This window comes from Rattus rattus, chromosome 9 (genome assembly GCF_011064425.1).
Source record: "Rattus rattus isolate New Zealand chromosome 9, Rrattus_CSIRO_v1, whole genome shotgun sequence".
Lineage (NCBI taxonomy): Eukaryota > Metazoa > Chordata > Mammalia > Rodentia > Muridae > Rattus > Rattus rattus.
The window spans coordinates 45,821,065-45,834,974 of NC_046162.1; the positions used below are offsets into that span (position 1 = coordinate 45,821,065).

Sequence of the window (13,910 nt, forward strand, 5' to 3'; positions counted from 1 at the left end):
GACACACAGTAAGGCTCATGGTTTGAAGAAGCCCCCCTTTGAGCTGACATATGAATGGTAAGTACAACTTGTAAAGATAGATAAGGCGGCCTCAGGGCCCTATAGCATCATTCTTCACTAGGAAAAGGGTGGGCTTAGGTCCAATAGAACAAAAGAAAAGGTTCTGTCTATTCTCTTTATCCTCTGTACAGCTCACTCCTTCGCTCTTGGGATTCCATACTTAGTCCCTTGGATACTCCAAAAGAGAGTGCCATGGAAGAGAATAACCTGGAGACCCTTGAAACAGACCGACACTTCAGCCAGCCTTGACTTACTTAGCCTCTTCAGAGATGAGTACTTGCTTGGATTTGTCTTCACTGCAGATTCATATGATGGAGGCAAATGGGCTAAGTTCTGGTAAGAGCGCGAGAAGGAGAGGTCATAGGGTTCTGTGGCCGATGTCAGGATGTTATTCATCCGTGGCTTCTCTGAAAAGCAAGGGCATGGCATCAGTGAACAGAAAGGCAGTGTGGCCAAGTTTTCTCTCATCTTTCTGCTCCACCCCTGACTAGAGTCCCCATCCTGCTTTCCTATGCTAGGATCCAGTGGGGACAGTTCTCAAGGTGTTGTCATAGCTGCCTCAGGCTCCTGTGAATATTGATCGGTCCTTGAGGACTCAATATCTTCTTCCAGTGCATCACTGGTCTGTCTGATGAAACTGAACCACGTGCACTGAAAGAGCATTGTCCTAGCTAGCCTTTGGCCACTCGACACAGGCTAGAGTCCCATGGGAAGAGGAACTGCAGTTGCGAAGATGCCCCCATCAGCTTGCCTGTAGGTAAGTCTGTGTGGGCATTTTCTTGATTAATGATTGATGTAGGAAGGCCTGTCTCACTAGGAACAGTGCCCCCTTGGGACCATCACCCTACATGGTTTAGGAAAGCAGGCTGAGCAAGCCATGGAGGAGAAGCCAGTAAGCAGCACTCCTCTATGGCTTCTGTTTCAATTCTTGCTCCAGGTTCTTCCTCTATTTCCTCTCCTGACTTCCTTCCCCTATCCTCTCCCCATCTCCCCTGCTTCTATGAGGGAGCACCCCACCTACTCACTCATGCCTCACTGCCCTAGCACTCCCCTGTGCTGGGGTATCGAGCCTCCACAGGACTAACAGCAATCCACATTCAATCCATGGTGCCATGCATCTCCAGGGTAGTTCCCTTAGGTCTCTCTAGTCTCCGTGTTTGGCAAGTCTCTGTGAGCTACTCAGCTACCACTGCTTGTTCACTTTCAGTCCTTTCTCAGAGACTGCCTTAGGAATTTCTGAGCTCCCAGAAGGAGAAACTTGAGCAAAATCTGCCTATCATACTTTTTTCTTTTCTCCCACTTTCCCTAAGATAGACCCCAAGATTCCAGACACACAACAGAGTATGGTTCATTGCTAGGCCCAGGGGAAGAGTCAAGAAAGGAATAGAGATATGTGTGAGTGGTCACCGGAGTGGATAAATGATGATGGCATACTCAGGGTGAGTGGGATCTGGAGGAAAGATTAAAGATAAACACAAGACAGGAGTAAAGGATGGGTAAGGGAACGGTGAGCATCGGGATCTGAAGGAAATGGAGGTTCAGGGGAAGGAAACAAAATGCTCCAATACTTGATTGACATGAGAAGGAGGAACCATAAAAAGGAAGTCAACAGTTGGTTTCCAGGGAGATAGTGATACCATTTCCAGAAATGAGTAGGGAAACAGCAGTCTGGCTGTACCATCTATCCATCCTCTTTGTCTGGAACCCCTCAAAGCCATAGTTTCTCTGAGAAGGGGCAGCCCCAAGCTGGGATCAATGTATATGTGAATTGTAGTTTCCTACACCTCTTGGCAGAGTGCTGCATTACAGACTGCAAGAATTCTGTTGTCCCTGGGAGAAAGAGTCACCTTCCTAGGCTGTATCCAAGGATTGCCCCAGGCATGGGAACTCCTGGCTTCTCTCCCCTTCCCTGCCTGCATTGTCACCCCCAGATCTGGGGATTGAGCCAGGGGATTTCAGCCAATAAGCTGGTGTTTGTGCCAGCTTCGTACATATGTGAGGGGGTGAGGGATGCTCTGTATCCCAAGAGATCAGAACATGCTGTACGGAGCAAGCCTCCCTGGCATGGACTAGGACAGATGCCAGGAAGTGGAGTGGGCATGACGCTGAGAGTACTGCTCCCTAGACTTGCTTAATAGCCACTGATCCACTACTTCTTGTTTCTTCAGTTCTCACCATGCTGGGGAAGAACAGGGTTCCTTCTGAGTCTTGGCATCTTTCTGCCACTGAGGTCATTGCTCTGTTCTCCCTCTTCCAAACGCAGTAGGTTTATATGCTGTCATCTACCACTTATTCTGAAATTACCACTGAGCCAAGAACATTCTGCCTTTTGTCCTGACTGTGGCTGCCTAAGAACCCCTCGATCAAGATTGTTTTTGTTTGGGATGCCATGCTTTATTTTTTCCTTCCTTGACCACATTCTTCCTTAACTAGAGGCTTTGACTGTGACCTTGTTACATTTTGTCAGTCCTCAGTGATATCGGCTCTTCTATCTAAGCCCCCCACCCCCAATTTTCTCAGTGACACTCAGTCTCTTACTAATTTCTAATGATTTGATATGACTTGGTTTTGGTCATCCCAAATGACTTCAAAGATCTTGGCATCAGTAGACAAGCTTTCTAAATTTTTTGGTTTCTCTCCAATAATAATGGCCCAAACTAAGGCTCTAGTTAATGTTTTTTGGGTTGACCAAGTAGCTGTGGGTCTTTCTGGACTTCCCAGTAGTTCTAATTATTCTCTGGTGTTGGGGGAAAGCATATTAGACAAGAAAGGAATGAGCTCTGCTTCAAATATCCTGCAAGCTGCTTGAGAACTGACATTGGGGCTTCATCTATCCCCATCTCCTTGTACCAGCTGGAGGAGAGGAGACAGGAAGAGGTGGAGTAGGGAACAGCCCTTCTGTTTGTGCTCTATGCCTGTGGTGGCTCTTCCTGAGGAGGCTCAGCTCAGTAGTTGTTCCTTCCAGAATGTTACTGAACAAGTGCAAGCTTTCCTGGTCTGCCTTTTCTGACTCTTCTTCCTACTCACTAATCCCCACAGCATCTCTCAGACTCTCTGCCTCTGCCTTGTATTTCCCCTCTGAAGAATTCTTGCACAGATAGTCCCCACTTTCAAGCCTTCTGTTACTCCCTTCAAAGACTAATGAAAACATCTCTGACTCCAACCTTAAATTACCTAGGGAATATTTTTTTCTTGTATCTTCTACAGTCATAGCATATTCTATAATTCAGAATTAAATTCACCTTCACCAATTCCTGCACACTGGTTGTTTTTCTTTAGATGGTATCCATAGCCAAGCCTCCATTCTTCCAAATACTCTTGGTTCCTCATTTCAGTCTTCATTGGTTCTCATTGAGATACAAATTTTGAGTGACAAAACCATCTCAATTCTTACCTTAAGATGTTCCTGCTCTCAGTCTTCCTTACTGTTCCAACAATCAACATTACAACTGGCATCAATCTCTTTGAAGTGATCTCAGTTCTATTTTTTTTATATCCTACAACCAGAGCTTCTAACGATGTTCCTATCCTCTCATAATAGGTGTCCTCTAGCCTGTAGCACTGAAAAAGCATGCCACAATACCCTATTCTTCTTCCTAATTTAGATGTGCCTTAGCCTCCGTGCTAAGGTGCTATATAATATGACTTGAGAATGGTAATCCCTCTGCTATGTGCTGACTAGTTTATCTTATTTTTCTCTTGCTGTATGGGGGATAAACTCTGGACCTTGTGCATGGGAGGCAAGAGTGCTACCACGAATCTAGCTTTTGTTTTTGTTTTGAGACAATAGCTCACTAAGTTTCCCAGTTTGCCCTTGAACTGATTCTCTGGCTTAAATGTGCCTTGAAACTGGCAATCCTCCTGCCTCATGTTCCTTATTGTGTAAGATTGTAGGCCTGCACCATCAGACCTGGCTTCGGATTGATCTTTGTTTTGAGTGTGTCTCTCAAGAAACACCTATTGATCATTACTATTTAATCACTTAGGTTTTCAAAGGGAAGAAACAAGCATGACTAAGAGATCACAGTTTACAGGGCTGTCATATATTCTATTGAGTTTTGAGAAAGACTCCAAATAGTTTTTATCTGGGGATCCAAATGTTAAGATCTGGTCTTCTGGGAGGATGTTAGGATCTAACAGGGAAAGGTGGGCTTATCACCCATTGTCCTTTTGCTAAGCTTTCTGCTGGGCAACCATCAGCCTCTTCTCTGCCAAGAGGGTAAAACACAAGTCAAGCTCAAGTTTGGTCAAATATTAATTAATTTGAGGAAGATCAAGATGGTTCAACTAAGTCTTGTTTTGCTTGCCAATAATACCTAAAGGCTTTAAGCAAAAGAGCACATTCATCTCCTTGCTATGGATGTATAGAGTTTGTGGCCACAAGAATCAATAGAGATTACAAATATGAATGAGTTGAGGAAGGGTCTCCCTTCTCTTTTATGGCAGAAAAAAATATTCTTATGTCAGACACAAACATCCAGGGGACAACGTTCTCGAAGGAAAGTGAAGCTGTGTGGTCTGGAGGAAGGCAGGCACATGGCTCCACCTTCTTCCCCCATCCTTGGAATGGAGCCACGTGGCATGCGGACACGATGCAGGGTGCTCTCAGTCAACTCTCACCATGTGTAGGGGTCTGGGTAGCGCTGCTTAATATAGGATGATTATACTGACGATCACCTGAAAGTCACAGAAAAGACATTTTAAAGGAAGTCAGGCATTCTGTTGGCTTTCCAACCCAACAGCACTTCTCTTTACTCATCTCTACAGTTTGATCTGACTCAAAGGAAGCCTTTCCCGGAAAGGCATACAATAATATACTAGGCTCAAAAACAAGCTCTTCCTGCTGTCTCTGTCTCTTTCCAACGACATCAACCTTCTTTGGTCACTGTGTGACAAGCCCCCTCCACACACATCCTTAGATCTGGCTGAGTGGCCGTAGAGGCTATGTTAGGATACATGTGGGTCAGGAAGGAAGAACCCACTATAAAGGGGAAGGAGATTCTTCTTTTTATACATACAGGTCTGACAACACCTGAGATGCAGATCAGGTACTGTTCACTGTCTGAGATCAGGAGTCCTGGGTCCTTGGCTAACTGACACAGCCCGATAGTTCAAAAGCATTCTCTCTATTCATAACACAGAAGCCCACTTAGATCGAATGAACAATAAAATCAATAGAGCCAGGCTGCCAATGCTCAGAGTTCATGCCATTCCAAAGATTTCTAAAGTGGTTTGAATGAAGATTTGGCTTGCCTCTAAAGTATACCCCAACACTATGTTATTACTTTAACACAGTATTATATTCTTGCTTTTCATTGGTACATGTATATGATTTTAGCCAAAATAAGGGGAAGAAAAGACATGAGATCTTTGTTCCCTGAATTATAAGTCATAGGTCTTCCATCACTGCAGGACTGGGATATTATCTCCGTCTCTGTGCATCTTATTGAAAGTGACCTTCCAACCCATGGTCTCAAACTCTAGTCCCCCTTTTGCCTTTGTTGGGCCCAGAATTTTTGGGCTTCATGAAGACTTGGACTCTGGCTCATAGCTTCTTGCCTAAAAGGATCACTTTCAAATCACATGTAGCTTGAATGTTAAATCTTAAAACACATATGAACCCCTTTCATCCCCTTGAAATCCCTGCCCTTTACAAAATGTCTTTGCCATTTTAGTCTTCAATGCTTAAGCTCTGAGCTCTGGCCTATGACACTGATGCCCCATGAGCTTAGAATTCCAAATATTAGTCACTTTGGCAATTCTCTGCTTTCAACCCTCATAGCCAATGAAACATAAAGTCTTCTTCCGAAATAATCTCCCCAATCCAGTCACAAGTCATTTTTTTAAATCAAGATTTCTCTTTCACCATTTCTATGACAAATTATTCTCTTTCTTTCAAACACATAATTCTAGAATGGGTGAATGATGTCTTGTTTCGTCTATTAAAACTGAATCTTTTAAATAGGTCAGCAAAACATCCAGTCAAGGAGGAGGGTTGACTCCATTATTAAATCCATTCTGCCTTAGACCTGGTTTTAAGCAGTAAGAGAAAATTCCACTCCATATTGTAGAGAAAGGGGGAATAAAAAGAGAGGAGAGAGGTGACCATGAGAGGGGGAGGAGAGTTGAGTCATAGAGGAAAGAAAGGGAAAAGAGAAACTGTGTTGTGGGGAAGTTCTGTGGTCTCAGAATTGAGGAGGGTGAGGGAGGGAGGAGGTTTGAGGCCACCCTAGGCCTCCTAATGAAACCTCTTGTCGGAAGGGGAGAGGACAGGAGTCATGGTCAACTTTTGTTCTTTCTTTGCTTATTTGGTTTGTTTTCCCATTTTAAAACAAAGTGGCAAGCTTTAAAGGAAAATAGAGTCCACATTGAATGGATGGAATGATAGTTACTGGTGATATTTTGAATCCTCCACCTTACAGTTCTAGTGACAGTAGGAAAGAGTGCTAGATACCTAGAATCTAGGGAATTATTTCTGATAGCCAGTTACATTCCATGACCCATGCTAAACAAGGGTACCTTTGTCGTTTTAGACTCTTTCTGTGATTTTAATTATTGCATTTAGTTGAGTGTGTAACATGCTATTTAAAGACACATGTACAGTGTGAGTTGGTAAACCAGGGAATTAACATGCCTCTGTCATTGTTTCATGTTTGAAAGCGTCTTGCCAGTCGTAGAACACAGACTAGGCATTGCAGACAGCTTTTGCTACCCCCAAACCCATGGTGTAAGCTCTGGAACTTAACCAGTTTCTCTCTTGTCTCACCCCGCTTCATACTTTCCAGCTTCTAGAAATCATATTCAATACCGAGATCAACTATTTTGGCATCCATACACAAGGAGAATGTGCTGTAATCTTTCTCTGCTGACATATTTCACTTAACATAATGTCTAGATTTATTTGTTCTTACATGAATCTTTTCTTTCTTGACTAATCCTAAAAATGTCTTGACTAGGGAGTGGAGTTTAACGAATATATACTATTAGTTTGTCACAGCCAGACACCATATGAAATTCCCCAGGTACCTGAACTGCAATCTTTAAATTGCATCTTGAAAAGATGAGGCCATAACCAGGTAAGTAACTTGACATAAAATATGGGTGGAATTTTGCTCCTTATTTGAGACTCATTGAAAGTAATTTTTCTAACATTTGGCATTATTTTATGTGCTGGCATTAAGGAATAGTATTTCAAATGAAGTACAGAAATGAAAATTAAAACTGCCCTATAATAACCACTGTGACATTTCATTCTATTCCGTCTAATTTCCCTTGCTTCACAAAGGGCTGTGCATACTCTTCTCTCTCACACACTTAAACATTATAATGAATAATGGCATGTGTGTGTGCATTTTCATGCAGACTAATCTGCCTAAAAAGAATCAAAACATGATGGTGATTTCATCTTCACATTTTCATAAAATGATAACTGTAGACAACTACACATCGCATCATTTCTGCATCAGCAAAAGCAAGGAGTTAGCTCAATATTTATATTTACATGTTTGTGTATCTATGTGATTCTTATGTATATAGTACATATACATACACATAAACACAGACATTAAAATGTATAGTCTCTGTTCACCGTTTATTATTTTATTTTTTTCTATGTTTATTGAACATCATGAATATATTTTTACATTTTGAAATACTCATTGAAACATTCTTTTAATGATTTCACCAAAGTTCTTCTCATAGGAGAGTCTATCTTTTATTTCTATATGTCACATAAGCATAGTCTGTTTGTTTAAGCACAGTGTAACCTAAGTATATTTGAGAATTCCTCCAGTTTGGGTATTTGGATTTCTTAAGAATTTAATAACGTTACCTCAGATAACCTTGAGCACAGTCTTTGGCTGAGTGTTATTTCCTTAGGCTAATAACTACATTTCTGGGTCAACACATTGTCAATTGCCTCCCAATGTGCCAACGTAGATGGTAGATTTTCCAATGCTGAAACATTCCTCTCCTCCCAGGACATGCCTTATTTGATTCTGGTGTTTTATTTTATTGCAACTCTGGATTTCATTTGCTCATATTTAACTTATATATGTGTACACATATGCTCGTAAAGAATTTGGATTTTCTGTGCTAACACTGCTAAGGTTTGTATTAAAATTATGATTTTGCAAAGCAAAGTGGTGCAATCTTTATCTCTGGGCTGGTTCTGTCTCTATGCTTCAAAGTTATTTACTTTGTATTTGACATATTGGTTACTTAGAGGGTCTGGAGGAGTACAATAGTATCAATGTCTAGTGTGTGTGTGTGTGTGTGTGTGTGTGTGTGTGTGTGTGTGTGTGTGTGTATCTTGTGTGACTTGGTATATATATCACTACATGTGTCTTTTGTGTCTCCGTGGATACGGGGTCTTTCTTTAGCAAACTGCTAGAGGTTTGGGTTTTGTTATTTCATTGACAACTTCAGAAGCTCCATACCACTGTCATTCGCAATTTAGAAATAAGGCAATTGAGGTTGGAAAAGATTGTTTAAGGGTCTATAGCCAGCCACTGAGTCTGGCACTGGCACTAGCCCCTAAATCCTGACCAGTGTGTGTGCTACCTTCTCATACTTGGGAGTAGAGTCCTCATACATTCACACACTCATCCATCCATCCATCCATCCATCCATCCATCCATCCATCCATCCATCCATCCATTCTAGCTTTCTTAGTCTAAATTAAGTAGTGAAAAGATGTGAGATTTTTGCTCTTTGTTCCTTGAATTATAAGTCATAGCTTTCCTTAAAATATCAACGCTGAGGTAGCTCAGCAGTTAGGAATACTAGAGACTCTTGCAGAGGATTCAGGCTTCATTCCCAGAACCCACATGGTGGTTCAAAACTGCCTAATTAGCTCTAGGGGATTCAGTGTCCTCTTTTGGCCTGTGGAGGTGTGTGTGTGTGTGCACGCACACACACACACACACACACACACACACACACACACACGCACACACGCACACACACACACACGCACACTTCACATAGCATAGATAACATGCAGGCAAAACATTCATACACATAACAAAAATAATAATAAAATAAAGGATCTATTGGACATTTTAAAGTCTGTTGGCTTAAAACTATAGAACCGCCCCCAAAAGTTCCTGTTGATGAAGGCGTACCCCTTTCCTCACTTTTGGGGTGCTAGCATGATATTTTTAGTTTAGCAATTTATCCATATTATTATTCACTTAGAAAGACCCATCTCACTGACAGCAATTATTTTTCAACCTCCAAAATTATTTTATACTGTGGAATTTGCTATTCCTGCTTCTTCATTTTCTTTGGTTTGGTTTATTCTTGTTTTCTTATTTCTGGACTTGACTCTTTAGTCCACTTATCTTATGTCTCTTCTGTTAATCATCTCAGGTCTTCAGCACTGACCTTATCTCTGGCACTGTCCCGTATGTGTCAGCATGCGGTGTTCTTCCTGTGGCTGGGACCTAAGGGCTCTATAATTGCAGCCTTAGTTTCTCATCGACCCAAGAGTTATTTAGTAGAGTGCTGTTAAATTTCAAAGTGTTTGGGGTTGCTGGTTTGAACTTTGGCCATTAATATTGTTTCATTTTAACGTGGTCAGAGAACAGAGCCTGTCCAAATTGTACTTTTTGGAACTTATTGTGATTTCTTTTGTGAGCTACTGTAATCTCGGTTCTCACGAATGCTTTACTGGCAGTTAGACACAAGGTGAATTTTCATCTCTTACAGTAAAACATATTATCCAGTCCCTCTACACCCTAATTCATTCTTCACCTACTTAATCTGTCAAAGACTGAGGGAGGTGTGGTAAGGTCTCCCACTACTCCTACATCCCTGTCATTTCCTGTCTGGATTCTTAACAGAGTTGTCTTTCTACATGGCAGGGCTACACAGTGAAGTAAGAAAGGCTCAGGATGGTAGGTCTGTATTATGATGCCTCTCCTTTTTCCCCATTCAATAGGCTCAGGATGGTAGGTCTGTATTATGATGCCGCCTCTTTATCCCCATTCAACAGCACTCTGTCCTGTTCAGTGCCTCCTTTGCCCTGTAAGCTCACTCGATTTGATTTTTATATTGCCAGTCCTACTTCCTTCTTGCTTGCATTAGCCTGACAAACATTGCCTAATCTGTTAGATCTAACCTTTCTGTATCGTGTTGTCTTAAGCTTGTCTCTTGGGCTTTCAAATGCATGCACACCCACACCACACCTACACTCACACACCTTGCTGCCTTGTAGCTTGCCCAAATAATTAACAGTGGCCCCTCTTTGATCAAGCATTCTGTCTTTGACTGCTATAATTTTCTAACATGGTTCTGTACTTAATCTCTGTCATCCAAACTCCAGGGATCTTAGCTGCTTTGGCCAAGCATGTGTTCTCAATTGTTTTGGTTTTGTTTTTTTTTTGTTGGCTTTCAATGCCAAGGATTGAACTTTGAGTCCTCTGTTTAGTAGCCTATGCTCTACTATTTAACTACATCCACAGTTCTTTTTGACATCTAGAAGAATACATCTTCCCAGTGGACCCTGACCACCATCATTGCTTTAGGAAGAGAAGATAGCCTGTACTGGTATAGCTGCTCTTCTCTGCTGAGAGGAACAAGCAGGAGCTGGTGAGCATATTTAGACTACAGTAGCACAAAGGTGAGCATTCCATCTAACACTGATTGTATTTCTGTGCCGACTGAGGAGAGAAAAATGAGTCCAAGACAAGACTGACTATGGCTACTATGTGATCAGTGCTCCCACCCAAATTTGAGCTGTTTTCAAAAGATATGTTTCTCAAATTATTGGTTTTTTTTTAAAGCCAGTGTGTTTTATTGAAAGATCTCCAGGGAAACAAGACCAATAGATTCTTATATGTAACTTATATAAGAGAGTATTGATTCTCATAACCATGGTATCTGAGAGGTCACAAGATAAGCTGTCACCAGGCAGGAGGCCATGGAATGCTGGAAGCAAGACTTCATTCCCAGATGACTGACCCAGGACCATGATAGCCATTGGTATAGTTCAAGGTCAAGAGTCTGAGAATCTGAGGTGGTAAAGCTGATGGGGGAGTTGCTGCTGTTCTTTCTGGAGTCCAGAGCCCAGAGTTCCAGTAGATTTAATGTCCAAGACAGAAGAGAAACAAGAGTCCCTTCTTGGAGAAGAGAGGTTTGCTTTCTACATCTGTTCTCTCCAGTCTTTAGGATAGGGACCACCAACATGAAATCTGTTCCACTTAGTTCACCCACTCCCACGTGCTCATCCTTTCTGATAGCATCAACACACACATTCTAATCAGTGCTTTACTAGTTCTCCAGGAATGTCCAAATCCTGGAGATCACAACTAGACTTACCCATCAGTTAAAGTCTGGAGCAATAGAATGGCTGTCACAATTTTGTGCACTCGTTTCTTACTGAATTCTGAGAAAAGATTTGCCAATCTTCTCATTAAATCATGGACAGATGTACCTATATTGTAGAAAATCTCTACTATCCTCCCTAGTAGCCCAGAGGCTTTGGTGTTCCATCAAAGAGATATCTGATGGAGGTGGAGCAGTTATGGCTGTGTGCTTCTCCCCTGAGCAACTTAAAGATATTTTCAAAACTTTTGATATTAGCAAAATCACTGAGCATGTCTGCAGGTAGACTATGTTCTAGGTTTACATTTCAGAACATCTACCCATGGAATAGTTGGGATATTATAGAGTCCACCAGTTTGGAAGGTATGTTACAGGATGGCACAATAGGTTTCAGTGCCTTTACTCTGACAATAAGGACATTATTGGTTCATTAAATCTGATACACCATCCATGGCCCTTACCTGCCATGCCCTAAGAGAAAGGCCAGTGACTCCCTGGAATGGTTACAAGAGATGACACTAGTGACCCTGTGAGGCAGACCTACTCTGTGCTCATGTCACATAGTCTCTGAGTGGCACCTTGAGAACCATGTATTCCGACATGCCTCTAGTAAGCTATGTAGGTTTCTTAAAAGGGTTCAAAGGGTCATGTCTTCAGGATTCTGTGTCCTCATTGTCCTTACCAACCCCGCTTTTCACTCAGTGCTCCTTTGGTTCCATTAATCTTCTGAGTTGTTATTTTATCTGAGTTCATTGGAAGAAAAATTTCAACCACCAAGATGTGGGTTTAAAGCTATTTATTTTGTAGGTAAGAAAAGAGGTTCAGCGACATGAAGTACCTATAAGTAAGACATGCAGTGACTGTAGGTGAGGCATGCAGTGACTGCAGGTGAGACATGCAGTGACATGCAGTGACTGTAGGTGAGGCATGCAGTGACTGTAGGTGAGGCATGCAGTGACTGTAGGTGAGGCATGCAGTGACTGTAGGTGAGGCATGCAGTGACTGTAGGTGAGGCATGCAGTGACTGTAGGTGAGGCATGCAGTGACTGTAGGTGAGGCATGCAGTGACTGTAGCTGAGGCATGCAGTGACTGTAGCTGAGGCATGCAGTGACTGTAGGTGAGGCATGCAGTGACTGTAGGTGAGGCATGCAGTGACTGTAGGTGAGGAATGCAGTGACTGTAGGTGAGGCATGCAGTGACTGTAGGTGAGGCATGCAGTGACTGTAGGTGAGGCAGTGACAGTGACTGTAGTAGGTGAGGCATGCAGTGACTGTAGGTGAGGAATGCAGTGACTGTAGGTGAGGCATGCAGTGACTGTAGGTGAGGAATGCAGTGACTGTAGGTGAGGCATGCAGTGACTGTAGGTGAGGCATGCAGTGACTGTAGGTGAGGAATGCAGTGACTGTAGGTGAGGCATGCAGTGACTGTAAGTGAGACATGCAGTGACTGTATGCAGTGACTGTAGCTGAGGCATGCAGTGACTGTAGCTGAGGCATGCAGTGACTGTAGGTGAGGCATGCAGTGACTGTAGGTGAGGCATGCAGTGACTGTAGGTGAGGCATGCAGTGACTGTAGCTGAGGCATGCAGTGACTGTAGGTGAGGCATGCAGTGACTGTAGGTGAGGCATGAGGCATGCAGTGACTGTAGGTGAGGCATGCAGTGACTGTAGCTGAGGCATGCAGTGACTGTAGCTGAGGCATGCAGTGACTGTAGAGACGGTAGCTGAGGCATGCAGTGACTGTAGCTGAGGCATGCAGTGACTGTAGCTGAGGCATGCAGTGACTGTAGGTGAGGCATGCAGTGACTGTAGGTGAGGCATGCAGTGACTGTAGGTGAGGCATGCAGTGACTGTAGGTGAGGCATGCTGACTCTAGATCCTTTTCTTGGATAAATACTTGTTGAAAACTTGAGAAACTCAACCACAAATAACCTGTCTTTGATATTTGTCCATGGAGCAGGGTGCATGAAGGAAATACATATGTATCCATTTGGGTATGTTGGGACAACTTCAATGTATGAGCAACATTCAAGGATGTGAGCAGGAAATCCAGAAGGATGGGTCAGTACTCTGGAACTTGTGGGGAGTTTTATCCACCATGGAGTGCAATGTAGGAGGAGCTTGCTTAGTGCCCTTTGACCTTTGAGGGACACCGCTGCATGCCCATAAATGTACAAGGACGTACTATGGGGTTTAAGTATTCCAATTTCACTCTCTGTCACTGTTCCATATTTTTCAGAGAGTGTCTTTCATTAAGCTCACCCGAAAGCCATGGTACAAGACAGCCCATCCAATAATCCATCTGGAGCCAGTGGGTAGGTAGGACAGCCACTGATCAAGAATAGAGAGTCAGTCAGAAAACTTTCCATACTACGCCTGACATTTTCACATAGACAAATTCTACTTTAGTGTACCGCAAGAACTTCTGGTAGGGTCTATGGTGATGGTTTGAGGTATGTGGGAAGTAGGCTCTTGTATGGACTATAGAAAAGCAGAATTCTTGGCATTATGTAGCACAGGCA

The 13,910-nt window shown here is 42.8% G+C and overlaps 1 protein-coding gene across 1 annotated transcript in view; it reads right to left on the minus strand.

Moving 5' to 3' along the window:
* The window catches only part of Shisa6 (shisa family member 6), a gene marked incomplete at its 5' end in the record, with an annotated part of 295,916 nt that overhangs the window by 4,141 nt on the left and 277,865 nt on the right, over window positions 1–13,910 (minus strand). Inside the window, 2 exons of the mRNA XM_032914165.1 lie at window positions 315–467; window positions 4,681–4,737. Of these exons, the coding sequence (XP_032770056.1) occupies window positions 315–467; window positions 4,681–4,737 (210 nt within the window). The remainder of the gene's footprint in view (window positions 1–314; window positions 468–4,680; window positions 4,738–13,910) is intronic.